General features: G+C 41.1%; 1 protein-coding gene across 1 annotated transcript in view; it reads left to right on the top strand.

Annotated features, from left to right (window-relative positions):
* The window catches only part of LOC113516575 (uncharacterized), a 73,172-nt gene that overhangs the window by 31,713 nt on the left and 15,270 nt on the right, over positions 1-26,189 (top strand). The window contains exons 12-16 of the mRNA XM_052897903.1: positions 18,262-18,392; positions 18,841-18,909; positions 22,397-22,479; positions 23,526-23,658; positions 25,360-25,429. Of these exons, the coding sequence (XP_052753863.1) occupies positions 18,262-18,392; positions 18,841-18,909; positions 22,397-22,479; positions 23,526-23,658; positions 25,360-25,429 (486 nt within the window). The remainder of the gene's footprint in view (positions 1-18,261; positions 18,393-18,840; positions 18,910-22,396; positions 22,480-23,525; positions 23,659-25,359; positions 25,430-26,189) is intronic.

Raw genomic sequence — 26,189 nt, 5'->3', positions numbered from 1 at the left:
AAATAGTGATCCCGCCTGTGCTATCGGTATACGCTGGCGGGGCACCAGTGAAGGATGATAGGTGATGATGAAGCAGGTCAGAAAAATCTCAACTTGGATTGTGACAGAATCGGTTAGTTTGGTCTAAAAATTGAATTACTGAACTAATTATATACATTATATATTTGTAAATGTATGACTGTTGTAATCGAATGAAAAGTAATGGCATGGCATGTGTAAATTCACAATAATCATTTTAATAATTATAAAAAATTTTGTAATTTAATTTTACCAGAGGGAGGCTTTGTACAAAAGTCTCCCTCTGGTAAGTACAGTTGTGTTTGCATGACTGTGTTTCGGTTTGAAGGGTGGGATATGGCAGTGAATTTACACGGTACAGAGGAATAACACCTGAGTCCTCAGGAATGGCAACGCATGAGGTGTATCGTGGGCGAAACAGTATACTCTGTTAAGTCCACGGTACTGCTCATGTGTATAGGTGACGGTTACCACTTTCCATCAGGTGGGCCGTCAGCTTGTTTGCCATTCTAAGTTGTATAAAAAAATCAATGTAACTTATAATTAACAATTAGCAATAATAATACATGTAAAACTGTCGCATGCCAAGCTGGCTGAATGTTAAGGCTACACAAAAATGTATATATTATTTCAACTTACTACATTCATCGCAATAAATTTCATTCGCATTAATAAAGTCCGAATTGAGGACCTCCTTTTTGAAATAGGTTGAAAAAAAAAACACCTTTTGGTAGTGGTTTAAATGTATCACAATACAGCAGCCATATATCCAAGGCTGCCGCGAACAGATGGCGGCGCCGCGGACCGATTTGGTAATCACTATTTGCATGAACTTAATAAATTCTGCCTCTCGAATATAAAGTATTGAATTATTTTTAATCGACTTTAAAAAGGAGACTCTCTGTTTGTTTGTATTTTTTTTTAGTTTTGTTACCACATAACTACGTCGGTTGTACATAGATTTGGAATTTTTATATGAAAGGATATGCTTATTTATTTATTTATACTCTATTGTACATAAAAATTACATTAATATAATATATATTAAATAAAGCTGTACAGCAGGCGAGCATCACCCTGTAACAGTTCTCTTGCAGCGCACCCTGAGTGGTAAGGAGCGTTGATTACCAGCAGGCGGTGCGCGTACAGTGATAGGAGGGAACAGTATAGTTGTTACTATTAAGAAATAATAAATATGTTGATATATATACAAAGTAACTTATATAATTAAAATAAAAACACATACATATCTGTATATAACAATACATATACATATATACATAATCTTAACCCTTCTTTGCATAATGTTGGAAATTTCCATCATAACATTGAACGCCCAAAAATTATATAAAACACCAAGTTCACTTTAACTTGATCGTGTCTGGATACCTTTTTAATGTCCATTGCAGAAAAAAAAAACGTAGCTGTCAAATTTATTTTTTTTTTAACCATTTTTACTTTAATTTTGAACATGAATTATATCACCTTGATTTATTTCATCAATAAAAAAAAATCATGCAAAAAAGGGATAAAATATCTCTTCACATACTAAATACGTACATAGACATACTTACAGGTTGGTCCTATAGAAATTCTATCAAATCGGGTCACTAGTTTAGTTTTTAGAACAAAGTAACTTGTTTTATTATAATTGCCTCTCCTTGTTGAGCAAAATTTCCCTAAAAGTTCCTAACGCTAACTCGCGGAGGGGGGGGGGGGGGGAAGGAATTGTTAGCAATGGAGTTTGACAGCCCCATTGCTAGCAATGTACCTTATTAGGTTGACCTCCACGTGTTTCCCCCTGGAAACCATCGTGAATAATTCTTGTTGAATTCGTCACGATGGGCTGACTAAGAGGAGTATGAAATTGCGCGGAAGGAGGAGTATGAAATTGTGCGGACGGAGGAGTATGAAATTGCGCGGACGGAGGAGTATGAAATTGCGCGGACGGAGGAGTATGAAATTGTGCGGACGGAGGAGTATGAAATTGCGCGGACGGAGGAGTATGAAATTGCGCGGACGGAGGAGTATGAAATTTCGTACACTTATAATTTATATAGAGAAGTGCAGAATGATTTTTTTTCTTTAATTATGCATAACAAATACATTAATTAATAAAAAAACATTACACACACTACCATGTATTTGGCACACACACACACACACATGTATACTCCTTTGTCTATTGTTAAAGTGTGCGGTCGAATTGAGAATAGATTAATATTGTTCGCCTTTAATATTACTTGTCTATAGTTTTACTGAACGTCAAATGTAACCGTAATACATTTATTTATTACAATATATGTTATGGTCGAATTTAGACCATGGGGCGACCATTAGTAATAAATAAATAAAAACTGAAGTCGGTTTTTTGTGGATATCTTTATATAAGAAGTTGCTACAGTAGCTGCCAATGGTCTCATTTACCATTCCCCAAAGCGTACGTTGTGCGAGTCGCAACAAAGGCGGGCCTTGTAATAGTTGCGAGGAGGCGACCTTGCGCGGGGCCGGCCGCACCGCAGGCCTGCCGATAGGTGTATACACGTATGGTTGTTTGTTACTTAGTCGCATCAACGATTGCTCGTGCGGAATGTAAAGACTAGTAGACAGGATTTGCTACATTGATAGGTAATCTAATTTAATATTATATATAGGGGGGAAGGGTCTAACAGCCCTACTGTTAGTAATATAGGGTATACATCAGGTCGACCTCCACGTAGTTCCTTCTAGAAATAATCGTGCTTAATTATTGAATTTATTATTTTGGGGGGAAAGGGATTGTTAGTAATGGAGACTGAGAATCCCATTGCTAGCAATATAGCCAACCGGGTCGACCTCCTCGCGGTTCCCCCTGGAAACTATCATGGTTAATTCCTGATGAATTCATCATGATGATAGCCCATCTGCACTGCCTGTTTTCATTCTCATCTATTATCCTTCACTGGTGCTCCGCCAGCGTATCCCGTTAGCGCAAGCGGGGTTACCATACCATTTTCACACACCAAAAAAAAAAGAAATCTTATTTTTATTTATTTATTAATTAAAAATTAATTACAACATCATGACAGCAAAAGCCAAATGTTATAAACCTAGCGTGCTAACATACAAAATTATAATAAACGTATTTAACTCGACTCCAGATATTTGTGAGCCGCTTATGTAATAGGTAAATTGGTACAATTATTCCAATGTGCCTATTTATCTATTTTCAACTCCACCTGTTAGGGGATGTTAAGGGATTGTTAGTAATGGGGTCTAACTGACCCATTGCCAGCAATACACCCTATCAGGTCGCCCTCCACGCGGTTCTCCCTAGAAACCATCGTGGTTAATTCTAGCGGAATGTCCCGATGGGTTAACTGACCTGCTTTCATCATCACCTATCATCCCTCACTGATGCTCCGCCAGTGTATACCGATAGCGCAGGCGGGGTTACCATTCCATTATCACCCATTATAAAAAAACTCCACCTGTGATTCCTCACTGGTGCCTCAACGTATACCGATAGCGCAGGCGGGGTTATCATTCCGTTTTCACCTATAAAAAATAAACTAATAACAAGGAATCGGGAGGGGGGGGGGGGTAATTATTAGTAATAGAGATCTGACAGATCCGTCGTTAATAATACCCTATCAGGTCGACCTCCACGCGGTCCTCTCTGGAAACCATCTGGGCTAGATCTTTAATTAATTCGTCACTGTGGGTCAACTGACCTGCCATGTGATCCTTACCTGTCATCTCACACTGGTGCCCCGGCAGCGTTTGCCATTAGCGCGGGCGGGGTTACCATTCCATTATGATTTAATTACACTACCAGTATCGCAGGCGAAGTCACCATTTCGTCTTCACAAAAAAAAACCTGAATAACAGAGAGCGTACAAGTGCGCCGATTGCTCTGGGAAAGTGGGCCACGCCCAGACATCGAACGTGTCACCTTTGGGCACCACTTGGTATTGCGTCACCGCGACCGCTAGGCGGACCGGTTCCGACGGCAACCAACGGGACAAGGTTCGAAGCCGGCGCTGATTTAGGTTGTTGCGGTCGAAACGGGAATCGACCAGTAAGCGGCATCCAAAAGAAAGTTCTAGACCCGTCACAATTTTGCACGCCGTAAGATCGTGTTCCACGAAAAATCTGACTTCAACTGTAGCAAAACCAAAATATTTTGATTTAACAACTAAACTACAGAACCGATTTTGATAAAATTTCGATGGGATCAATCTCGTAAGTATATCTTAACAAATAAAAAAAAAAAACAATTTTCGGTCAATTTAAATCCATATCGGTTTACAACTGACAGAGTTTTTTTTTTTAATAGGTGATAATGCAATAGTAACCCCATCTGCTCTAACGGTATACACTGGCGGGACACCAGTGAGGGATGATAGGTAATACCACGAGAACTAACCACGATGGTTTCCAGGGGAAACCACGTGGAGGTCGAAGGGGTCCATATCCAAGAATCGAAATAAGAATTGCACTAATAATTATTTATTAAGAAAATTTATAAATAATAAAATATTAGGTACGGTATATATATTGGGGGTATGGTAATAAATTAAAAGGATTTATTATTATTATTATATGGATGCCAGCCACACCACGGAGGCGCTGTGCAAACGCCAGCCGTACACGACAACAATGGCCTCACAACACGAGTGTTACCAATCAGACCTTGAATCTCCTCCGACCTCGGAGCCTTTTCATTCAGCCAACATAAAACCACAAATGCAAAAACTATTGCAAACGATCAGTGCTTCTTTTTTGTGCACGTGTTTACGGTCAAGGCGTTCTATGAGTTAGGTGTACGAGTATTTACTTTGCCCATTAAAATCAATTGCCTTGCTTTTTTTTTATACAACTTAGAATGGCAAACAAGCCGACGGCCCACCTAATAGAAAGTGGTAACCGTCGCCTATATACATGAGCAGTACCATGGACATATCAGAGTATACTGTTTCGCCCATGATACCCCCCATGCGTTGCCATTCCTGAGGACTCAGGTGTTATTCCTCTGTACCCTTCAAACCGAAACACAGCCATGCAAACACAACTGCTTCACGGTTGAAACACGAATGGCACAGGGGTACCCAAGCAATCGACTTTTGTACAAAGTCTCTCTCTGGTGTCCCGCTTACTATTTACTCGTATACCTTTGTAGAAAACTCGACTGATAGTTTGTATGGTTGTGTTTCGGTTTGAAGGGTGGAATACGGCAGTGAAAAATTTTAAAATACGGAGGCATAACGTCAGGACGAGGGTAAAGGAACTGTTAGTAATCTGGACCTGAAAACCCTAGTGACGAATTAACAAAAATGGTTTCCAGGGGGTACTGCGAAGATTCTGACCAAAAAGGGTATATTGCTACCAATGGGACTTTTAGACCCCATTACCAACAATCCCTTCCCCCTCCAATAGTTATCTGTTTGGCTAGGCAAATGTTTTGAAATCTGCCGCTCATTGGGCACGTTACAGAGAGAGGGGGGGGGGGGGGGCGTTAGTAACGAGGACTGGTTACTTACGTCATCATTAAAAATATAAGATATCAGGTCGACCTATACGAGGTTTCCACCCAGAAACCATCGTGGTTAATTCATATTAAATTTATCACAATAGGCGAATTAACCCGGTTTTAATCCTTGCCTATCATTCCTCACTGGTGCCCTGCCAGCGTATACCGATAGTGCGGGTGGGGTTACCATTCTCTTCTCACTTCCTCTACATTCATCAATTTGTTTATATATACTAACGGGTTAAGAGTACTTTTAACTTGCCTTTTTTGTCACTTATTTGGTCGACATACGTCAATCTGAGGTAGCACCTTCTGACATCTCTACTCATTCGTGCTAGATAAAGTTCTTCTGGTTACTTTCTTGTTTTTTTTTTTTATTAAGATGCATATTAAACAGTCATGAGACACAGAGGGGGCGTGATCAGTGCGCGAGGGGCAGGGGGAAACCACATCGCAAGTATTACTACTTGTACGGCGTCAGCGCTGTACCGCGGTTGCCCTTCACCTGTCTGACCGCGCGGAACCAAGTGACACAGTTTGTTTGCGACCTCGGCCCTCGTCACCCGTTGTCGGTCTACGGGTTCGAGCCCCGAAAGAAATGTCACGGCCTCCATGATGGTCGGATGTTGAGGGCTTTGTCTATTTTAATGTTGGTACACTTGATATGACACGACGACCTTATAATAGTAAGTAGGATAGAAGGAAGGAGGAAAAGGTATTATGCGCATGTCTCCACAAAGCACTTTTAGTTAACGATGCCCTTCTGTCTTGTTTGTTTCCGTAAAATTGGCTCACTGATCCATATTTGTAAACACTGTGTCTTGGCATTCCCTTATGGACTTCAGCAATACATGTTCGCCTAGTACGGGGTCCAACTCTGCACTAGGGGGGGAGGGATTGTTAGCAATGGAGTTTGACATCCCCATTGCTAGCAATATGCCCTATTAGGTCGATCTCCACGTGGTTTCCCCTGGAAACCATCGTGAACAATTCTTTTTGAATTCGCCACGATGAGCTAACTGACCTATGACTTCATCCTCACCTATCATCCTTCACTGGTGCTCCGCCGGTGTTTACCGTTAGCGCGGGTGGGGTTACCATTCCATTATCACCCATTAAAAAAAAACCCGCACCAGGTGAACATGTATTGCAGGAATATGGTTAAAATAAAAAAAAAGTCCCTCCCACCTCAAGTATTGCATTCATGGTTATGAGCAACAGCAATTATGATGTCTGTCAAAATTAACTTGAGTTTTGCAACGTTTTGTGGGATGAAGTCAATCAACAGACCCGTGCGAATGGTAGCTACACATCGTCTGTGTGCGTGCGTGCGTGCATGCGTGGGTGCATACGTGTGTGTGTGTGTGTGTGTGTTGATTATTGCGTAAAACGCTACTAATTGACAATGCTGAATCATGCGCACTGTTCCGTCGTGCAGGTAAATGTCTGCATTTATTTCTGCCGTAAAGCAGTTGTGTTTACATGGCTGTTACGATTTGAAGGGAAGGTTCATGAATACTTATGAATTGGTAAACAAGCCAGCGGTCTTCTTCTTTATCTCTTTTTTTTTATACCACTGAGGTGGCAAACAAGCATACGGCACACCTGATGGTAAGTGGTTATCGTAGCCTATGAACACCTGCAATACCAGAGGTATTACGCGCGCGTTGCCGACCCTGAAGAAACCTCTTTACCCTCCCTTTTGAAGAACCTCATGCTGTAATCTCTCTTTATCTTTTATATCTCTTTTTTCGCGTATATATCTATATCTGTTATTTGTGTGCTGTAAGTAATGCAAATAAATTACTTATCTATCTATCTATCTATTTAGTTGGGGAAAATGGTTAGTATTCGTGGATAGAACACTCCATCAAAGGATGCGGATGATTTCACCCGGTCTGTCTTGCATACGCGTGTCTTGTACTACGTTGATGGGATGGTCGGATGTTCTCGTCTCGTCCATACGCAGCGCAGCGTGACAACTGAAGAATGTCCAACACTAGTTATTTCATACTTTCGTATTATTATTTTTTTTTATCTGCACGCTATGAAACTTGTCTCGTCCAACCGGCCATTATGTTTAATACAGCCACACGCTGTAAAATGCATTTTTGTGTTTGGTTCTTTGTTGTATTAAATCTGGCATTAAAATTTTTAAATACCGAATATCAAGCTTCAACTTGATACAACGATAGTAACTCTATGTTCATGTATAAATTAAAAAATTGATGTACCTCGCCATTACATTATATTTATTTATAATTTATGATAATTTAAATATAATTTCCATTATTTATATTATATTATTATTCATGTTGTTAATATCTTTACTCATATAATGACATTTAATAATTTAATTCCATTTTAATGTTAACGCAAGGCATGCTGTGGTCGCCTATAAATGTAAGAACAGTTAGATCTAATCCACCAGTGTATTGTATTGAAATGTTTCGCTGTATGTTTTGTTGGGGATCCTATAAATAAATAAATAAAATCAATTTTTGGTTTAATATAAAAAAAGACAAATGTTTCCACTCACACAAGAGTGTACATAACTACACTTACTTACTTAATTAATTACTATACATAACTTAATTACTATACATAACTTAGTTGGACTAGCGTCGCGCGAGGCCTTTGCTTTTGGGAATATTGAGCCTTGGGTATGTATAGTGAATTCGACTAGTTAATCAATGAATGAGTATACTTAATTTGCATCATACTATAGGCCTTTGGAATTGTTTTAAGTCGGTCGCTGCTTTTTTCTCAAACATGCTTGGAAATGTGAGCATTATTTTGACAATCTTCTTCGAGATAAATCAAAATTGCCGTACTGGCCAGATACATGCGGGCAGCGGCCGGCAAAAGTTGTATGAAAATCCATATCTGTCGTGTTTTGCGGCCAGATAAATTACTATGTAAACTAATATCTGTCCTGTAATTTAAAAATGGAATGACCTTTTACTTCGAAACATGGCTACCAAGGAGGTAACTAATATAAGGTTTTATTTAAATTTCGAACTGGCTTGCAAATAGAAAGCTGTTTATTGAAAAAAAAAAAAACAAGGGAACATTATGGCGCGTGTAAAATTATTATTGTTCTTTATTCGTCATTGAATTTAAAAAGTAAAATTGTGTTTTTGATTTCCGCGCATTGTTTGAGAAAAGTACTATACAAGCCTTGGCCACAACTAGACATTGATGGACTCACGTATGTGTGCCTCGGCTACACCTCGGCCCACATTTGTACGTTCGTCCATCAATGCCTCAGTTACTGGCCGCTGCAGTAATGTACTATTATAATATATAATCATATAGTGTAACAATACATACCAGGTAGTCTCCCATTAGGGTGGGCAGATACAATGCAAGTTCATTAGTACTAATGTGATATTATTTGTTAATGACAATTACAATTGCTAATTGAAGTATTAGTTAGTAATTGACGTTTTAAAGAAATCAGTAATTGTCATTAACAGCCCCTGATGATTCATTTACTGACCTTGGTGGGGAGTTTTGTTAAGTCTATACTGAGCAGTTCGTTACTGAGCATTAAAGAGGTCACATTGTGGCAGTGAGTTGCATAAAACAACAAATGTATGGGACATTAGGGTAAGTGACACTGAATGTCTTTTTTTATTTCTAATTCTTTTTTGGTGGTAGATAATTGTCTTTACTTGACACTAGGTGGCGTATGATTTCAAAATGTTGTACAAAATATTGGTGATGGTATTTTATTACAGTACATGCGAACAAAGTCGCTGGCGCAGCTTGTTATGTTACAATATTTTCAATCCCGTGGGACAGTTATGGTGATATTTTGTCCCATTTACTTCCTTCTATCTCGAGCGTAAACATGAAACCGGTTGGAAGTAGGTACTAGGCGACCATAAATTATAAGCGAGCATATATAACAGCTGGCTCTAGTTGGTTTACAAACACGCGTGACGTCACCGCGCAAGCGCGCCGCACGTGAATCCGCGCACGTGCGGGCGGGGGGCGTGTCGGCGTTCGGCGCACGTCGGCTCCCCTCGTGCGGGATCGACTCACGCACTAGGGTGACCCGGCGTTGACAAATCAACTCTCCCGTTCTAGCCAAACTGATTAGAAAGGGAAGTGTGGGCCTAATCGTGCAAGCAACTTAAAAAATACGTCACTAATTTTATATAGTTAAAAGGGTCTTTGACTTGATTTATTTATGAACATACAACGCGATAAGTGTTCTAAGAGAAAAATATATGAACGCCAAGTTTGTTTACTACGTTCTATGTAGTTGTTAGCCTGCAATATGCGTCAGATCTTGCCATGTTTATTCGAAATACATACGTACACACTTGTTTGTATACCAAATTATGTAATATATTAGTACAAAGAATAGAAATTAGATATAAGCTTCATATTTTGACCAAAGAAACGAAGACGCAACATTTCAACTTCCTTTTTTATCAAAGAAAATACTGCTTGTATCCCTGTCTCATGTATTTCTGTGACGTGTGAGCGAGACGTACGTACATAAATATATTATCAGACCACAACTGCGCAGAACAGTATAGATTTATGATTTTCAACCTAACTGCTATTAAAATAAGACCTAGCTCTATCATTAATCATGTTTGAATTGTAAAAATATTTCCTATAACAAAGAGTTTTATCACAAAGAATTTTAGGTCGAAATTATTCTGAATAAAAAAACGAATGGACCATTGTGAATGTGGCCGATGGGTTGCCTTGCTAGATGATTTTCTGCTTTAATGTTAGCATGTAAAGTGTTATTTTGTTTGTCCATATACTTCTTTAGACACCATTGACATCCAAAACCGCGGGGGTCGACGAACTCTAAACCCACCCCTGCGTGGGGAAGTTTTGAATTATTCCTCTGAGATTGTGTTTTTCTGCCTGACACTTCTAGATATATATTATATATATAGATAGATAGTTTGTTACAATAAAACTCGATGTAAAGGTCGCCAAGTTTCGTTGACATTATCACAGCAACAAGAGTTACATTGACATTGGCATCTGAAGGTATCACAATAGTAACAATAGGATTGTCAATGCCCATTACTACCAACCCCCCCCCCCCCCCCCCAATCATGAATACATTTCGATGGGCAAAAGGGTTGGGATATAGCCTGTAAATTCACGCTATATCCCAACCCTTTAAACCGAAACACAGCCATGCAAACACAACTGCTTCACGGTTGAAACACGAATGGGACAGAGGTACCCAACCAATCGACTTTTGTACAAAGTCTCCCTCTGGTATACTTCGATCAATACTGTGTTGGCAAGTTTCTAATCTTTGATTATCACACCATTTAACACGCGTGACTCTTCGATGCTTCCACCAGGGATCTTTTCGATTTTGGCATAACTGCAAAGAACAATGACAGATTACTTACAGACCATCTGATGATAAATGGTCACTGTAGCCTATGGACACCTGCAATAATAGGTGATCTGATGTGATCATCTAATTTAACTAACTGACGGAGTGGTGATGTTAACAAACATAAAAACAAAACAACTGGATCGAGAACAGTTTCAGTTCGGAGATAAAAATGTAATGGTTGATGGTAGGTGGAAGATGAAGGTTAGTTGGTCCATCGTGATGAATTCATTAAGTATTGGTGAGGCTGGTTTCAATGGGGGCTTTAGTCTAATTGCTGGCAAGCCCTTTGCCGCCCGGCGACACGGTATGTATGTTGCTATCAATGGAGACTTATTTTCCCATTACTAACAATCTTGTTTCACTCAACCGTAAAAAGAAACCAAAAAGGTGACTAAAAGAAAAATATTTTTACTCAGTTAATGAATATTTTGATCTAAAATGTTCATTAGCTTCAGTTAATTGACTTTTTTTTTTATACAACTTAGAATGGCAAACAAGCTGACGGCCCACTTGATGGAAAGTGGTAACCGTCGCCTATAGACTGTTATTTGTTATTTGTATAATGTATCTACACTTATATTATAAAGAGGAAAGATTTGTATTTTTGTGTGCATGCATGTCGTGTCGTATCAAGTGGTGAGGGGACTCGTTCAATATCGTAGTGAGTGGTAAGATCTCCAACGACAAGAGAGCAGCTCTTAAATAGGATAAATAGATAGTATGTTTGTAATGAATAAACTCAAAAGCTACTTTGCCGATTTTAAATATTCTTTCACCATTAGAAAGCTACATTCACCCTGAGTAACATATTTATTGCTAGAAAAGATTAGGAATCCTTACTAAAACTTTAGTAACGTAACTCGAGGTGTAAAAAATGCTATAAAATAGCTTTGGTCGCGTGTGCTGCGGAAACTATTGGTGATAGAACAAAAGTATGTTCTACAATATTGAAGAAAATATCAATAACTACAGAAAACTTCGCGATACTATACGTCCAACTATTATCGTTATGTCATAATAATCACTTTTTAAAATGTGAAAATGTCCACCCGTGCGAAGCGGGGACGGGCCGCTAGTCATTAATAAGTAAATATGTTGACATATATATGACGACTTAAGTAAATATATGACATTGGGTTTTGTTTTGTATACATAGCACAATTAAATGTATTATAGTATGGCAGACTCTGTTGTAAAGTGTGAACAGTATTTAAATATTGTGTACCATCCTTTTTACCTCGAGTGCATCAAGTGACGACCTCAAATGCATTGCAGGGAGTCAGTGGATGCAGGTGGTTCAGGACCGCGCCTTATGGCAGTTAATGGGAGAGGCCTATGTCCAGGAGTGGACGATGATGATCCTTTTTTTGCCACTTCAAACAAAATAAACATATTTGTATTTTTTATGGGTGATAATGGAATGGTAACCCCGTCCGCGCTATCGGTATACACTGGCGGGGCACCAGTGAGGGATGATAGGTGAGAATGAAATAGGTCAGTTGGCACATAGTGACGAATTAATGAAGAAAAAGATGGTTTCCACGGGGAACCGCGTGGAGGTCGACCTGATAGGATATATTATTGGCAACTTAAAATTGTGGCCGTTAGATCCCCAATAATAACATTTCCTTCCTCAAATCTGTATTTGTATTTGGACGCGGGAATCACGCGGGCGAAGCTGCGACATAAGGCTAGTATAGCGTATAGTCATTAGTTACAGGGAAATAGCAGGCGGATTTCCCAAGAGGCATCTAGATAGCGAAACTCATTTATAAAATCCTCCGCCACTTCCCACCACGGCGTTGCGTCACGCGACCTACTGCCTCCGATAATGGGCTATTGTAATATCAACCTTGATCGTATGGCTTAAGAGCGACAGTGGATCGCGCGTGCAGCAAGGCCGAGACCTCGTTAAGGTCTTTGTGGCTAAAACCTTCCGCGGTGCGCCACCTCGCGAGATGGCAACCAACGGCGGAGTACTTGATGCAAAACTTTAGTACTCCAGAAATTTTGCACCCATATTGTTGTACTCTGCAGGTTCCCCTCATCCGCGAGCCACTGAAACCATAGAGAAGTGACATAGGAATTAAAAAGGTTGCGTCCCACAAATAAACCAGTTGTTTTATTCTAAATATTAAAATATTGAACCGATTTTGATAAAATTTTTATGCGACCGCTGTGTAAGTATATCTTTTCAGGTGAGCAAATTCCAATTTTATTTATAAGTGACTAGCGGCCCGGCCCGGCTTCGCACGGGTGGACATTTTTACAACATTTTAAAAAGTGGTAATTGTGACATAACGCTAATAGTTGGACATATAGTTTTTTGTAGTTATTGATATTTTCTTCAATATTGTAGAACATACTTTTGTTCTATCACCAATAGTTTCCGCAGCGCACGCGACCAAAGATATTTTATAGCATTTTTTTACACCTCGAGTTACGTTACTAAAGTTTTAGTAAGGATCCCTAATCTTTTCTAGCAATAAATACAGCCTATGTTACTCAGGGTGAATGTAGCTTTCTAATGGTGAAAGAATTTTTGAAATAGGCACAGTAGTTTTTGAGTTTATTTATTATAAACATACAAACACACAAAAATACCAATCTTTCCTCTTTATAATATTAGTATAGATGTAGCTATAATGTGGCCAACATAAATAAAAACACAACCGAATTGATAACTTGCTTCTTTTTGAAGTCGGTTGAAAATGTGATTTCCGTCGTGAACACGCGCGCACACATCCAATAATGTACGAGATGGATCGCGGATATCTCGTGTTGATAACGATACGGTAGAACTATTTCGTTTAATTCCGTCATCGTTAGTATGTGTGCGACTGCCAACACACGATGATTGACTATTATTATTAGCAGAAGTTCTACAAATCTACGAATTGGTATCAGCTATTAACTGTCCACGGATGCACATAGCAAAACCCCCTTAAGAGGGATTAAGGGGGCTTTGCCAGTACTTTTTTTTTATACCACTGAGGTGGCAAACAAGCATACGGCCCACCTGATGGTAAGTGGTAGCCTATGAACACTTGCAATGCAACGCGCGCGTTGCCGACCCTGAAGAAACCTCTATACCCCCCTTTTTGAAGAACCACATGCTGTAGTCTCTTGGGAGAACCTCGGCAGGGAGCTCATTCCACAACCTAAGTGTTCGTGGGAGGAAACATCTCTGTAACCGCGCAGTACGCGATCAATAAGGCTGTAGGACATGAGGATGAACTCTCTGTCGATGGCGAGCCGTACGATGGTAGAAAGTGGCTGTGGGCATCATATTGAACAATTCCTCTGAGCACAATCCGTTGTACAAGCGGTAGAACACGCAGAGTGAGGCAAAATCTCTCCTATGACTTAAGGGTTTGATACCGCTTGTGAGCCTCGCTTAGAGGGCGGATTGGTAACCGCAGTTAGGCTTTGGTGATATTTTGTGTGGGAAATGTTGCTAGTATTAAGTTACCCTTAGTCGTCTCTTACGACACTTACGAAAAGGGAAGGGATGGCCCGTTGTATGCCGGGCCACACGGCATCGAATAGGCCACCTCGTCGTCCACGTTTGTTTTGGGATACGTTCCACTTCTAAATGAGGCATCTTTAGGCAAATTAATTTTATAATTAATTAAAAATAATCAGCATCCTAACTGTGAATGATTCACTTCTGGCCGTGTTGTTGTTTCACTTTCCGAAACTCAAACAAGTGGATTTTCTTAAAAAAAAGGGCATTTCAATAGCGACAAAATTGTGGTTATTTTGACTTAAAAACCAAAGTACTTGATCAATTTTGATGAAATCTCTACAGATTAACTGAAAGTATATCCTTTCAGTATTTTTAACTAAAAATTAGAAAATGCTTTTTCTTTTGAAAAGGCATTATCTAAATCGGTTGATATATAACGGAGTTATGAGGTAACAAACGTAAAAAGAATACAGTCTGGTTTAGGACCTCGTTCTTCGAAGACGAAGTTCTGAAATCAGAGTGCCTACCATGAAATGTTTTTCGAAATTTCGGTGCCGAACGAAATACAAGTTTATTGTTAAAATTACATAATACTTACCGTTTAAAAACAATAAAAATATTAAAATATTATTCCTTTGGACTTTTATGGTAGGATTTATGACGAACGAAATGTTAAGTTCCATTTACTGGGCCGATTTAGGTGTGAACGAAAACACGAAATAGAGTCCGAAACTTCGGATTTTTATTTCACGGTAGACCCCCAGATGTCGTTCGAACTGAAGTCACCTGAGAGCGCACTACACTCGGCGAACAAAGGCGAGGCGGCCGCGTGACGTCACCCGCCTTTGTTGTCACCCAAGCTCGCATGCGCGGTGACGTCACGACGTGAAGCCGTTTTATTGCGTTGCTCGCCGAGTGTTTTCCTCTAGGGCAGCTGCAACTACGTCTCGTGTTATGTACGCCATATTTCAGCGGGTTTCATGATTAGATGCTGCTTTGCAGTGTTGCCAGATTGTTTATGTTTTTGCGCTATCTTGGCTAAATATTTCTTTTTGTTAATAATCCTTAATGGTCGAGATTCGGGCAGCAATGTCCCCCTTAAGACATTCCTCTTAAAACCAATGCAACAACTAGAAATCATTTGAAAATCACTCGAATGATCCGAATGATTGCTCACTCGAAAGTCGCTCAACGCTACGTTTTACTAGCGATTTAAGAGATTGCTTTTAGCGATAGGGCCGCCTTTTGTATATGCACATTCTGTATAAATGCTCCTTGTATACATCTCTACTGTGCGCAATAGAGAGTTTATTTATATTATTATTTCTAAATTTGAAAGATGTTGCCGCGTTTAAATCATTGTACGTATGTTATCACATCATCATCGTATTAGCTGTTAACTGTCCCCTGGTGAACACGGCGTGGATGGCTTAATGGATTTGAATAATATTTAGTACACGGATAGGCTATGTTCTAACTTATCAAGACAGGCTTTCCTTACCTTTCATCACTCACTGGTGCCCCACCAGCGTGTACTAATAGCGCAGGCGGGGCTAAAATTCCATTATCACCCATTAAAAAAACTTATGATGATGATTTTATATGTATATATATTTTTTTAAATGGGTGACAATGTAATGGTAACCCCGCCTACGCTATCGGTATACACTGGCGGAGCACCAGTGAGGGATGATAGGTGAGGATGAAAGCAGGTCAGTTAGCCCATCGTGATGAATTCCACTAGAATTAATCACGATGGTTTTCAGGGGGAACCGCGTGTAGGTCGACCCGGTATATTGCTAGCTATGGGTCAGTTAGACTCCATTACTAACAATTCCTTCCCCCCTTATGTATATATAGTAATTCACACGAACAAAGCCGCGGGAAGCGGCTAATGCATAATATGAGTGAGGATATACTCGCAGAGTCTGAAATTTACATAATAGAACAACAAGAGCAAATGAAAGTTGGTAATTTGTATGTATGTCGAAGGTTGCGCAAGCGCAGCGCACGCAGCACGCACACGCCGCGCCGCGCCGCGCGTTATCTCACGCTGCGAGATAATGTGCGGCGCGCCGGTGATAAGTGCGCAGGAAACGGACTTTTAATGGGTGATAATGGAATGGTAACCCCGCCCGCACAATCGGTATACGCTGACGGGGCACCAGTGAAGAGTGGTAGGTGAGGATGAAGGCAGGTCAACTAGTCCAATGTGACAAATTTCCCCAAAAATAAACCAAGGTGGTTTCCAGGCAATAAATTTAATTTAATTTCAAAGGGAACCGCGTGGAGGTCGACCTGATAGGATATATTATTAGTAGTGGGGCTGTTAGATCTTTATTACAAACTTCTGCCAGTAAAGGACTAAGCCTGTTAGAGACCCGGGGCGGTAAAGCTGAATGAGGTCCCCAGTTCAAGGAGTCGATATAATTTTATAAGCTTTTAAGTCAGTTCACATTTGTATCACAATGACATTTAATTTATACATTTAACAAAATCGAAAATATATAGACCGCCATTTTTTTTCTTTTTTTATGGATATATGGTATACACTATCGGGCCACAAGTGTTGGATGATTGGTGAAGGTGAAGGGGCAGGTCAGTTAGCCCATCGTGAAGAATTTAACGATAAATTAGTCACGACGGTTTCCAGGGGGAACCGCGCGGAGGTCGACCTGATAAGGTATACCATATTGATAGCAATGGGGATTAGCCTCTCTATTACTAACAATCCTTCCCCCCCCCCCCCCCTATAGACCGCCATTGGAAGTGGACAGAATCCGTACTAGGATGCCCTGTGTTACGGTATTCTATGATTTTATATACGGTATTCGGTAATAATATATAAATAAAAATATAATATATAAAATAAAGTCTGGCTCCCACATTTATTAGGTTTTTTTTTGATGAGAATGAAAACAGGCCAGTTAGCCCATCATGATGAATTCATCAGGAATTAACCATGATAGTTTCCAGGGGGAATCGCGAGGAGATCGACCTGGTTGGGTATATTGCTAGCAATGGGATTCTCAGTCTCCATTACTAACAATCCCTTCCCCCCATTAATTAGGTTGTTGGCTATACAAAGAACAGATAAATAAACCGTATTATTAAAAGTAATTATAAAAGTCTGAAAATAATAATAATAACAATAAAATAAAAGGCGCAATATTCCAAAATCAGGTACATACATAATTCCAAGTACAAACATAATGTCCGCAATGTATGTACTCGTATACGTGTTTATGTTTATTTAGTTAAAATCTTGCCAACGAAATTTCTATTATCTAGACTTAAATAAACATATAGAATACTAGCGGCCCGTCCCGGCTTCGCACGGGTGGACATTGTTACAACGTTTTAAAAAGTGGCTATTGTGACATAACGATAACAGTTGGATATGTAGTGTCGCCAAGTTTTCTGTAGTTATTGATATTTCCTTCAATATTGTAGAAGAAACTTTTGTTCTATCACCAATAGTTTCCGCAGCGCACGCGACCAAAGATATTTTATAGCATTTTTTTTTACACCCGAGTTACGTTACTAGTTTTAGTAAGGATCCCTAATGTTTTCTAGCAATAAATATAGCCTATGTTACTTAGGGCGAACGTAGTTTTTGAGTTTATTCATTACAAACATACATACACACAAGAATACAACTCTTTCCTCTTTATAATGTTAGTGTAGATGTAGATGAATGTGTATGAGAAACATGGAGGTGTTTGGAAGCCCTCGGGACTAGAGGCCCGGAGCGGGCCGCCCCGTTGGCCCGCCACTGGTTTCAGCCCACAATACTGACCGATTGTGTTTATCGACCGCACATCGATAGCGAGGTAATGTTTTTGTGACGAGACATGGTGTTTGTTGCAGCGATGGCAGCAGCGCGGGCAGCCCCAAGGAGGCGTGCGTGGCGCAGTCACCGCCGCCGGCGCCGGCGCCCGCCAAGCGCGACGTGCGCCACCACCACCACCACCCCCACGACCAGCGCCGCATGAGCATAGGTACGTACGGACCGTCGCCAACAATATATACAACCCTGTTGACAACCTGCTGCTCTGCGAACTCGTTTGGAAATAGGATTTTGAAAAAGAACGTGGTTCTCTCAATTCGGTTGTATTTTTTTGTTACCTCATGTATATTGTTGATATAAAGGTACTTAAGAGGCTAAAACAACATTTTTTGGAATTTTCTCTGCCCATCTGTATGTTTGTTCCGCCATTACGCAAAAACTTCTGCACCAAATTAAATGCGGTTTACACAGCTGTATCCCTGAAGCTTTAACTTTAAATCTAGTGTATACAGGTGTAGATTTTCCATTTTTAAATGCACGCGAGCGAGTTTGCGGGCAAAGAGCTAGTTTAAGATAAAGAAACTAATGAATCGATCTATATTTAAACAATACATAGTGCACGATATTATAATGTAATCGGTGCCCATTGACGTCGGCAGGGGGCGGTGCAGGCGGCTCGCGCCGCGCCGAGCGCCGCGCCGCCGGCCCCTCCGAACGACGGAGATCAGGTACTAGCCCACGTCATACATTATTATTATTATAAATTGAAAGACAGGGCTTTTTTCAGACAGAAAAGCCTGCGACCTTTCCACGATCTTTTGTACTCGCCCCTTTTTTTATCGTCATACACAACCATTCGTGTGATATCTGATTAGGATAATGTGTCGCCATTACAAATGCCTAAAGAGATAACAAGGGAATGGTAACCCCGCCTGTGCTATCAGTGTGCGCTGACGGAGTGCCGGTGAGGAGTGATAAGAATTGAGGGGCTTCCATAGCATATCAGTTGAACCATCGTGATGAATTCCCTAGAAGTCAGTCATTGTGTTTTCACGGGAATCGAGTTGAAGATCTGACAGGATATAGTACTAATAATGGAGAAGCCCAGACCCCCCCCCCCCCCCCCCAGAAACCATCGTGGTCAATTCTTGATGTATTTGTTTGCTATAAGGCAATTGACCTGTTTATTCTTTACCTATCATCGCCCACTGTTACTGATAGTGCAGGCTGGGTGAACATTCCATTTACATCCCAATTAAAAAATGCCGTTGTTGAATGCTGCTCTTGCGATGTTTGTTAAATGCCCATTTTACGCCGAGCATGTATCTAATTAACGAGGAGTGAGACTACCGCCGTGTCTTGGATTTATTTGATTTGTTAATAGTGTTTTCCATCGTCGGAAGGTTAATCGGTCATTTAAGTTACAACACAAAAATGATTCATGTCCGTCACTTTTCACGCTTCAAAATCACGACTCTCGTATAAACAAAATATACATATATCCGTCACGCCTGTCTGCCGTTGGTGTAGGCAGAAACAATGGAACGCCAAATGCTCCGATTTAAAACAAACCTCTTTCGCTTCCTCCACATTCATCAATCTTTTTCACACACACTCGCCGGTTACGGGTACTTTTAATTTGGCCCTTCAGCATGTCGCTTGTTTGGTAGACATATGCCCGACTAGAGCGGCCCGTACCGACATCTCCATTCATTCGTGCTCGTTAAATGTCGTAATTCTTTCATCCATCATCAGGCGGGGCTACTGTTCTACTATCACACATTAAAAAAGCCGTACTGTACACTGCAAGTGAAATGCAACAAGTTAGGTATCGGAATCATTTCGCTTTCATTCCGCTCGGCGGCGGCATGCGCGCGCGCCGGCCGCCGCGCCGTGCTCGCCGGCTCTCGCGGGGTTACGCAACCGGCGAAAACGAGCGTAATGAGTTTGCAGGGAAAGTCCACTTCGCTCCGCTCTATACTGTTTCGGCTTATTTAACTAGGTTGGCTTTTGCCCGCGACTTGGTCCGCGTATAAGCAATAGCGTATGTCCTGTACCAGCCCAACTAAATAAACATGTAAACAAACGAATGATCAATTCGCCCAAAAGAATGTTTGCGGCAATGCATGTGCATTGTCTCTACACCATTATTGGTAGACGATCTGCGTCCCTGCTCTGCAGAGTGCTGGCCAGCCCTAACTGCGTCCTGGCCATTTTGGCAATTAGGTGTGCATTGTTTGGCGTTGCATGTTAAAAGACCAGAACTATAATTATAGTTGTAATAATTTGTAAAATATAAAAATATTGGATCCTGGTTACAATAATTAAAAAAAGAAAAAAATCTTTATAAAACAGTCTGCTGATGTCCAACAGTAGTTGAAATAAAAACCCATTGAATATTTTCATTAGTTTCTGATTAGTCGTGTAGGTCCCGGCATAGAATAGGTCACCTCTTCCTTTCCCGTGGGTGTAAGAGGCGACTAAGAGAGGACGAGGGATGGACAGCAGCGTCCTTCTTAAAACATCTCCAAAAGCCAAACTGCGATCGCCAACCTTCCTGCCAAGCGTGTCAACTACTGGCAAAACTCCCCTTATGGGAGAGGCTATGTTCGACGAGTCCACCTGATAGGGCAAATTGCTAGCCATGAGCCTGTTAGATCCCACTACTAACAATCTCTTTACCTCCAAATTATGGTGTTTTGCTTCCGTACCCTGTAAACTTTTGTACTTACCATATCGTACCCTTCGAACCGAAACACAGCCTTGTAAATATATCTGATTGACAGAAATACGAATGAAAAAGTTCAATTTATTATCACTTATCATTACAGTTTGAAAGTGACAGCTAAGCCGTTAATTCATTTGCTTTTTTTGTCTCGCTCTCTCTTAGCGTCGGAAAGTGAGCGTGAAAGAGACAGGTGATAGAGCTTGTGTGGGCGGCATGCACCAAGCGCCGACTGGCCAGATGTTGACCCATTTGCAACGGTGTTACAAATTGACAGAGTAGAAATTAGGTTGCATGCAGTGATAATTCGTACTGCCAATCGCTTGATCCTCGATCTAGGATATCATGTATTATGAGGGACCGGACGACAAATATCTGGGGGCACAGCAGCCCACAATAACACCCAGACTAGGGCCAATTCAGAAACGTTCATTTCCTAAATTAACCCGATCGGGAATCAAATCCCCGGGGCCTTATTTATGCCGAGCAGTGTGCCCCTGACTGCAGCACGAAGGTCTTCTTTTTGTGGGATAATAATGGAATGGGAGTTACCTTTCCATTCCTGCGGGAAGAACTGGAACGATATATACTGATGGGGCACTAATGAGGGATGAGAGGTGAGAATGAAAGCAGGTCAGGTCAGTTGGCCCATCGTAATGAATATACCTGGAATTCAGCACGATGATTTCCAGTAGTTGCCGTGCTTGGCAGGCGGGATGGCAACCGCAGTTAGGCTGGCGATGCTTTATGAGGGACGGTGCTGCCCATCCCTCCGCCATTTTGTTGAGTTGAATAGAATTGTTTTGTTTAATTTTCCTACCATTTTTTTTTAATGGGTGATAATGGAATGGTAACCCCACCCGCGCTATCGGTATACACCGGCGGGGCACCAGTGAAGGATGATAGGTGAGGATGAAGCAAGTCAGTTAGCCCATCGTGACGAATTCAATAAGAATTGTTCACGATGGTTTCCAGGGGGAACCACGTGGAGGTCGACCTAATAGGGTATAATGCTATCAGTAGGGGTGTCAATCTTCATTCCTAACAATCCCTTTCTCCCCATTTCCCTACCATTAGTATTAACGTATCAGTCAACGAGGTATTAGTATTATAATATTCAATTAGTATAGTAATTTGATGTCGATAGTGGACTAGAGCATGGCACGCCCCTCCACAATGCAAAAGAATTAAAAATGTGTGAGTATATATATTTGCAAGGTTTCCATCAGGGGATACAACCGTCCCCCAGCCGGGCCGCTGCTGGAGACCTCTCCCCTGAGCAAAAACAGGGCGCCGCCTTTGTATACGGGCGCACGCAGTGGAACAGTTGGAGGGGGGGGGGGGGCGTGCCCTGTTAACGTGGGCAATCTAGTGTTTATGTGAAGAGAAATAAAACACATTATTATTATTATTTATTGTTTTATATATTTGTCCCCATCGCGGTGGCGCCGTGCGAGCGTGACAGCTAACACTGTACGTTTCCTTTCCAGACATGCGCATGAGTCCCGGCGCGGGCGCCGGCCCGTCGGCGGAGCCGCCGCACATGAACCACGCTCCGCACCATCACCATCTGGTGAGTGCCTCCAGTTGCCGATTATTGACAGAAATTACAGCATTAAACGTGCATGATTATTCCATACTTCTTATCGCACCCTTCAAACTGTAACACAATCGTGCGAGCACAGCTGTTTGGTAGGATAAAAATATGTCAGAGGTAAGCAAATGTACAAAGGCGAGCTTAACTCTGATAGAGTTCTCTTCCAGCAACAGCCAAAGTGAAAAGGAGCATCAATATTGAGACGATTTTCAAACAAAAAGAACTAGTGTTTTTCAAAGTGTGGGTCGCGTCCCCTTGGGGGGTCCCCGAGCCTCTACAAAGGGGTCGTGGAAGGTCGCGAAGCAGTGAAAGATCAACAGTTCCTTAAATAAATCGATCAATCAATAATACATAATGAAGTGTCTATAACAGACATCGATTACATGTCTGTTTTAAATACTTTATTATGTATTATTTATTTTATTTTATCGATACCTAACTGTGAATATAAATACAACTGTACGGATTTCATAATTGTACTGTAATAAAATTCATACACATTCGAAACTGTGGAGGGTAGGGGGGTCGCAATATATTTATACATAATAAGGGGGTCGCGTCATGAAAAACATTGAAAAACATTTGATTTGAAAAACATTGATGAACTAGACTAACTTAAGTTTATCTATTCTATTTAAGAGCTGCTCTCTTGTCGGTGGAGCTCTTGCCGCTCACTACGATTGTCAGCGAGTCCCCTCACCTCTTGTTACGACACGACACCAACTGCTTCCTTGATCTGCCTGATGTAACTATGTCTCGGTCTCTCCCTTCCCCTCCTTCCTTCTATCTTCTATTATAATGTTCATAAGTTCGTCATGTCGTATCAAGTGTCCCAACATTGTTTCCCCTTCTGTCTTAAACTTAAGTTTGTACATAACATAGACATAAATATATACTTACACACACATACATACACACATATATAATATACCTACACATATAGATGAATAAATATATGTTCATAATGATACAAGATGCCCTTTAGGTGTACTCTTAAAAAATATCGTTAACTCTGTTTGCAGGACACCAACCCGCTGGAGGGCTCGGTGGAGTCGATGGTGAGCGGGGCGGGCTCCTCGGACGGCGAGCTGTCGTCCAAGGCGGGCGACAGCCCCAGCAGGAAGCGGAGGCGGATCTCCAGGCACCTGTCCTCGGGTAAGGCTTCAGCGAATGTCGTGACAGGGTTCAGGTGCCATGTGAGGTGATGACGTGGGCTGGACAGGTCAGATACACGTGTAGATATGAGGGAAAAATTTCAGTGTGACTATATGGACCCTGAAGGAAAGGCAAAATGTATTAAAGACAATTTAGTGAATGAAACTAGTCGAGCTTTCTCCATCTAAAATTTGATCATTTATTTTTACCATTGACAGAGAGTTTTATATTATTTTCGGCAATTCTATCTGCCCGCCCGAAGCCGGGCCGGATCGCTAGTGATGTTTATTTATTTATTCTTTATTGCACAATAAAACATGAGATTGTGAGATGTTCGAAGATTACGGGAATGGGAGAATGATATAACGACAAGCAACTTGTATTCTTATGAATAAATAAAACAAATATGCGTAAATGTGTACTGTATGTAAAGATAGAGCAGGATGTGACGTAATGCGCTCTTCTTTCGGTGATATCACCAACTGGGTGCTCATCGCGCAGTCTATTTCGTAATGTCAATAAATTATTATTTATCTGGTGGCCTGAGCGGTGTGGCGGGGTTGCCAGGTTCGATATTTGTTGCGCAATTTTGGGTAAAATTCGTTTCTGTTCGCGAAATCTTGGAGAAATGTTTAAAGAAAAGTGAAATGGGCTTGGAGAAATTCAGGTTATATTTTTGGTAGTTTTTGTATTTATAAACGATGCAGTAATATATAAATAACTACAAATATATAAATACAATAAAATATACTAATAATGGTCGCTACACATATATTAGGAACATATGGCAACGCATGGGGGGTATCATGGCCGAAACAGTATACTCTGTTATGTCCACGGTACTGCTCATGTCTATAGGCGACGGTTACCATTTTACATCAGGTGGGCCGTCAGCTTGTTTGCTATTCTAAGTTGCATAAAAAAAAGGATAAATACAAAATAGGAAGAGCAAAACGTAGTGAAAATCGTATTAAGTATGTTATTGGGTAAAAATTGTATCGAGTTGGAGAAAAAATATTTGATATTTGGGTAAATAAAAAAAATAAAAAACTGCATCTAGCAACCCTGTTATATACTGCCTTGATTTGGCCAAAAAAACTGGCTTCTAAATAGAGGGTGGGAAATGGTAGTAATAGTAAATTACAAGAGTATGGTATGGCAACGCGTCAGGGGCGCCGTGCACGCTGCGGTGTTGACGGTGCTACCGGGACTATGCTTCTCTATAGTCGACGGTTACCACTTACCATTAGACTTCATTCTAAGTTGCACGCAAGGTGTCTGTTGCGTCTGTCCACAGTGTAAGAGCTTTTTTTAATGTTGGAAGATGGAATCATGCACCTGCCTTTATTCATGGTAGGTCACCAGTGATGGATTTTTTTACAACACAGGGGGCAAACGAGCATGCGGCTCACCTGATGGTAAGTGACTACCGCCGCCCATGATTACCCACAACACAACGGCATTGCAGGTGTGCTGCCGGCCTTTTAAAAAGGAATATGCTCTTTTCTTGAGGGTTATATGATGATAGTTGGGAGGAAATCAGTTCGAATTCACCCGGAATCAAGCTCGATGATTTTCAAGGTGCCCGCGTGGAGGTGCAGCACAATCTGACAGCTTATTAATATATCTTCCCCCCCCCCTCCCCCGTGAGTGATTAATGTAAAGACAAATACGTAACGTGGTGACTGCGTCGTGTTCCAGGTGAAAGCAACGTGTCGGTGGCGGCGCCGGCGGTGGAGCGCCGCACGCCGCGCCACCACTACCAGCCGCCGTGAGTTCACTATACCTTCCTTTAATCCTTAGGAATGGCAAATCATGAGGAGTGCCATGAGACGTTACAGGTACATAGTACTGTTCATGTCAATGTCATTACTCCGTTAAGTTGATCGTCATCTTGTTTGCCATTCCAGGATATGTAAATAATCTTATTTCTCGCTTCTAATACTCACATATGTTCACAGAGGCGTAATATTGTAGGTTCAAAATACGCAGTGGTTTACGCAGTTTTTTTTACCTAAAACTTCCCAAAAGTAAAGGGAGATTTTGTAGAAATATTGACTGCAAAGTAGCTATGCTTGCATGCCTGCTGAGTGACAGGTAAGATGTGGCAGTGAAATTATTATGTGGTACGAAGTACATAACATCTCAGTGCTCACGAGTGACAATGCATGGGCGTCATAATGTATTCAGTGACGTCCATAGAGCTCTTCACGTTCTTAAACGACAGTTACCGCTTCCCATTTTTTTTTTATAGATGTTAATGGAATTGTAGATCCACCCGCGTTAATGGTATACGTTGACGGGGCACCAATGAGAGGTGATAGGTGAGAATGAAAGGGCAGGTCAGTTAGGCCATCGTGATGAATACACCAGGAATTCCACACGATGGTTTCCAGGGGAAATAATGTAGAGATCGACCTGACAGGGTAAATATACCCATTGCTAGCAATAGCTAGCAATGGGTAGGTGCTAATAGATCGCAATGCTAGCAATGTCTTCCATCTACTGCGTTCCATCAGGTGGGTGGTGGC

The sequence above is a fragment of the Galleria mellonella genome, unplaced genomic scaffold, assembly GCF_026898425.1.
Source record: "Galleria mellonella isolate WM207_F2 unplaced genomic scaffold, CSIRO_AGI_GalMel_v1 utg121, whole genome shotgun sequence".
Taxonomy (NCBI): domain Eukaryota; kingdom Metazoa; phylum Arthropoda; class Insecta; order Lepidoptera; family Pyralidae; genus Galleria; species Galleria mellonella.
This window is presented reverse-complemented; position numbering and strand designations above follow the sequence as displayed.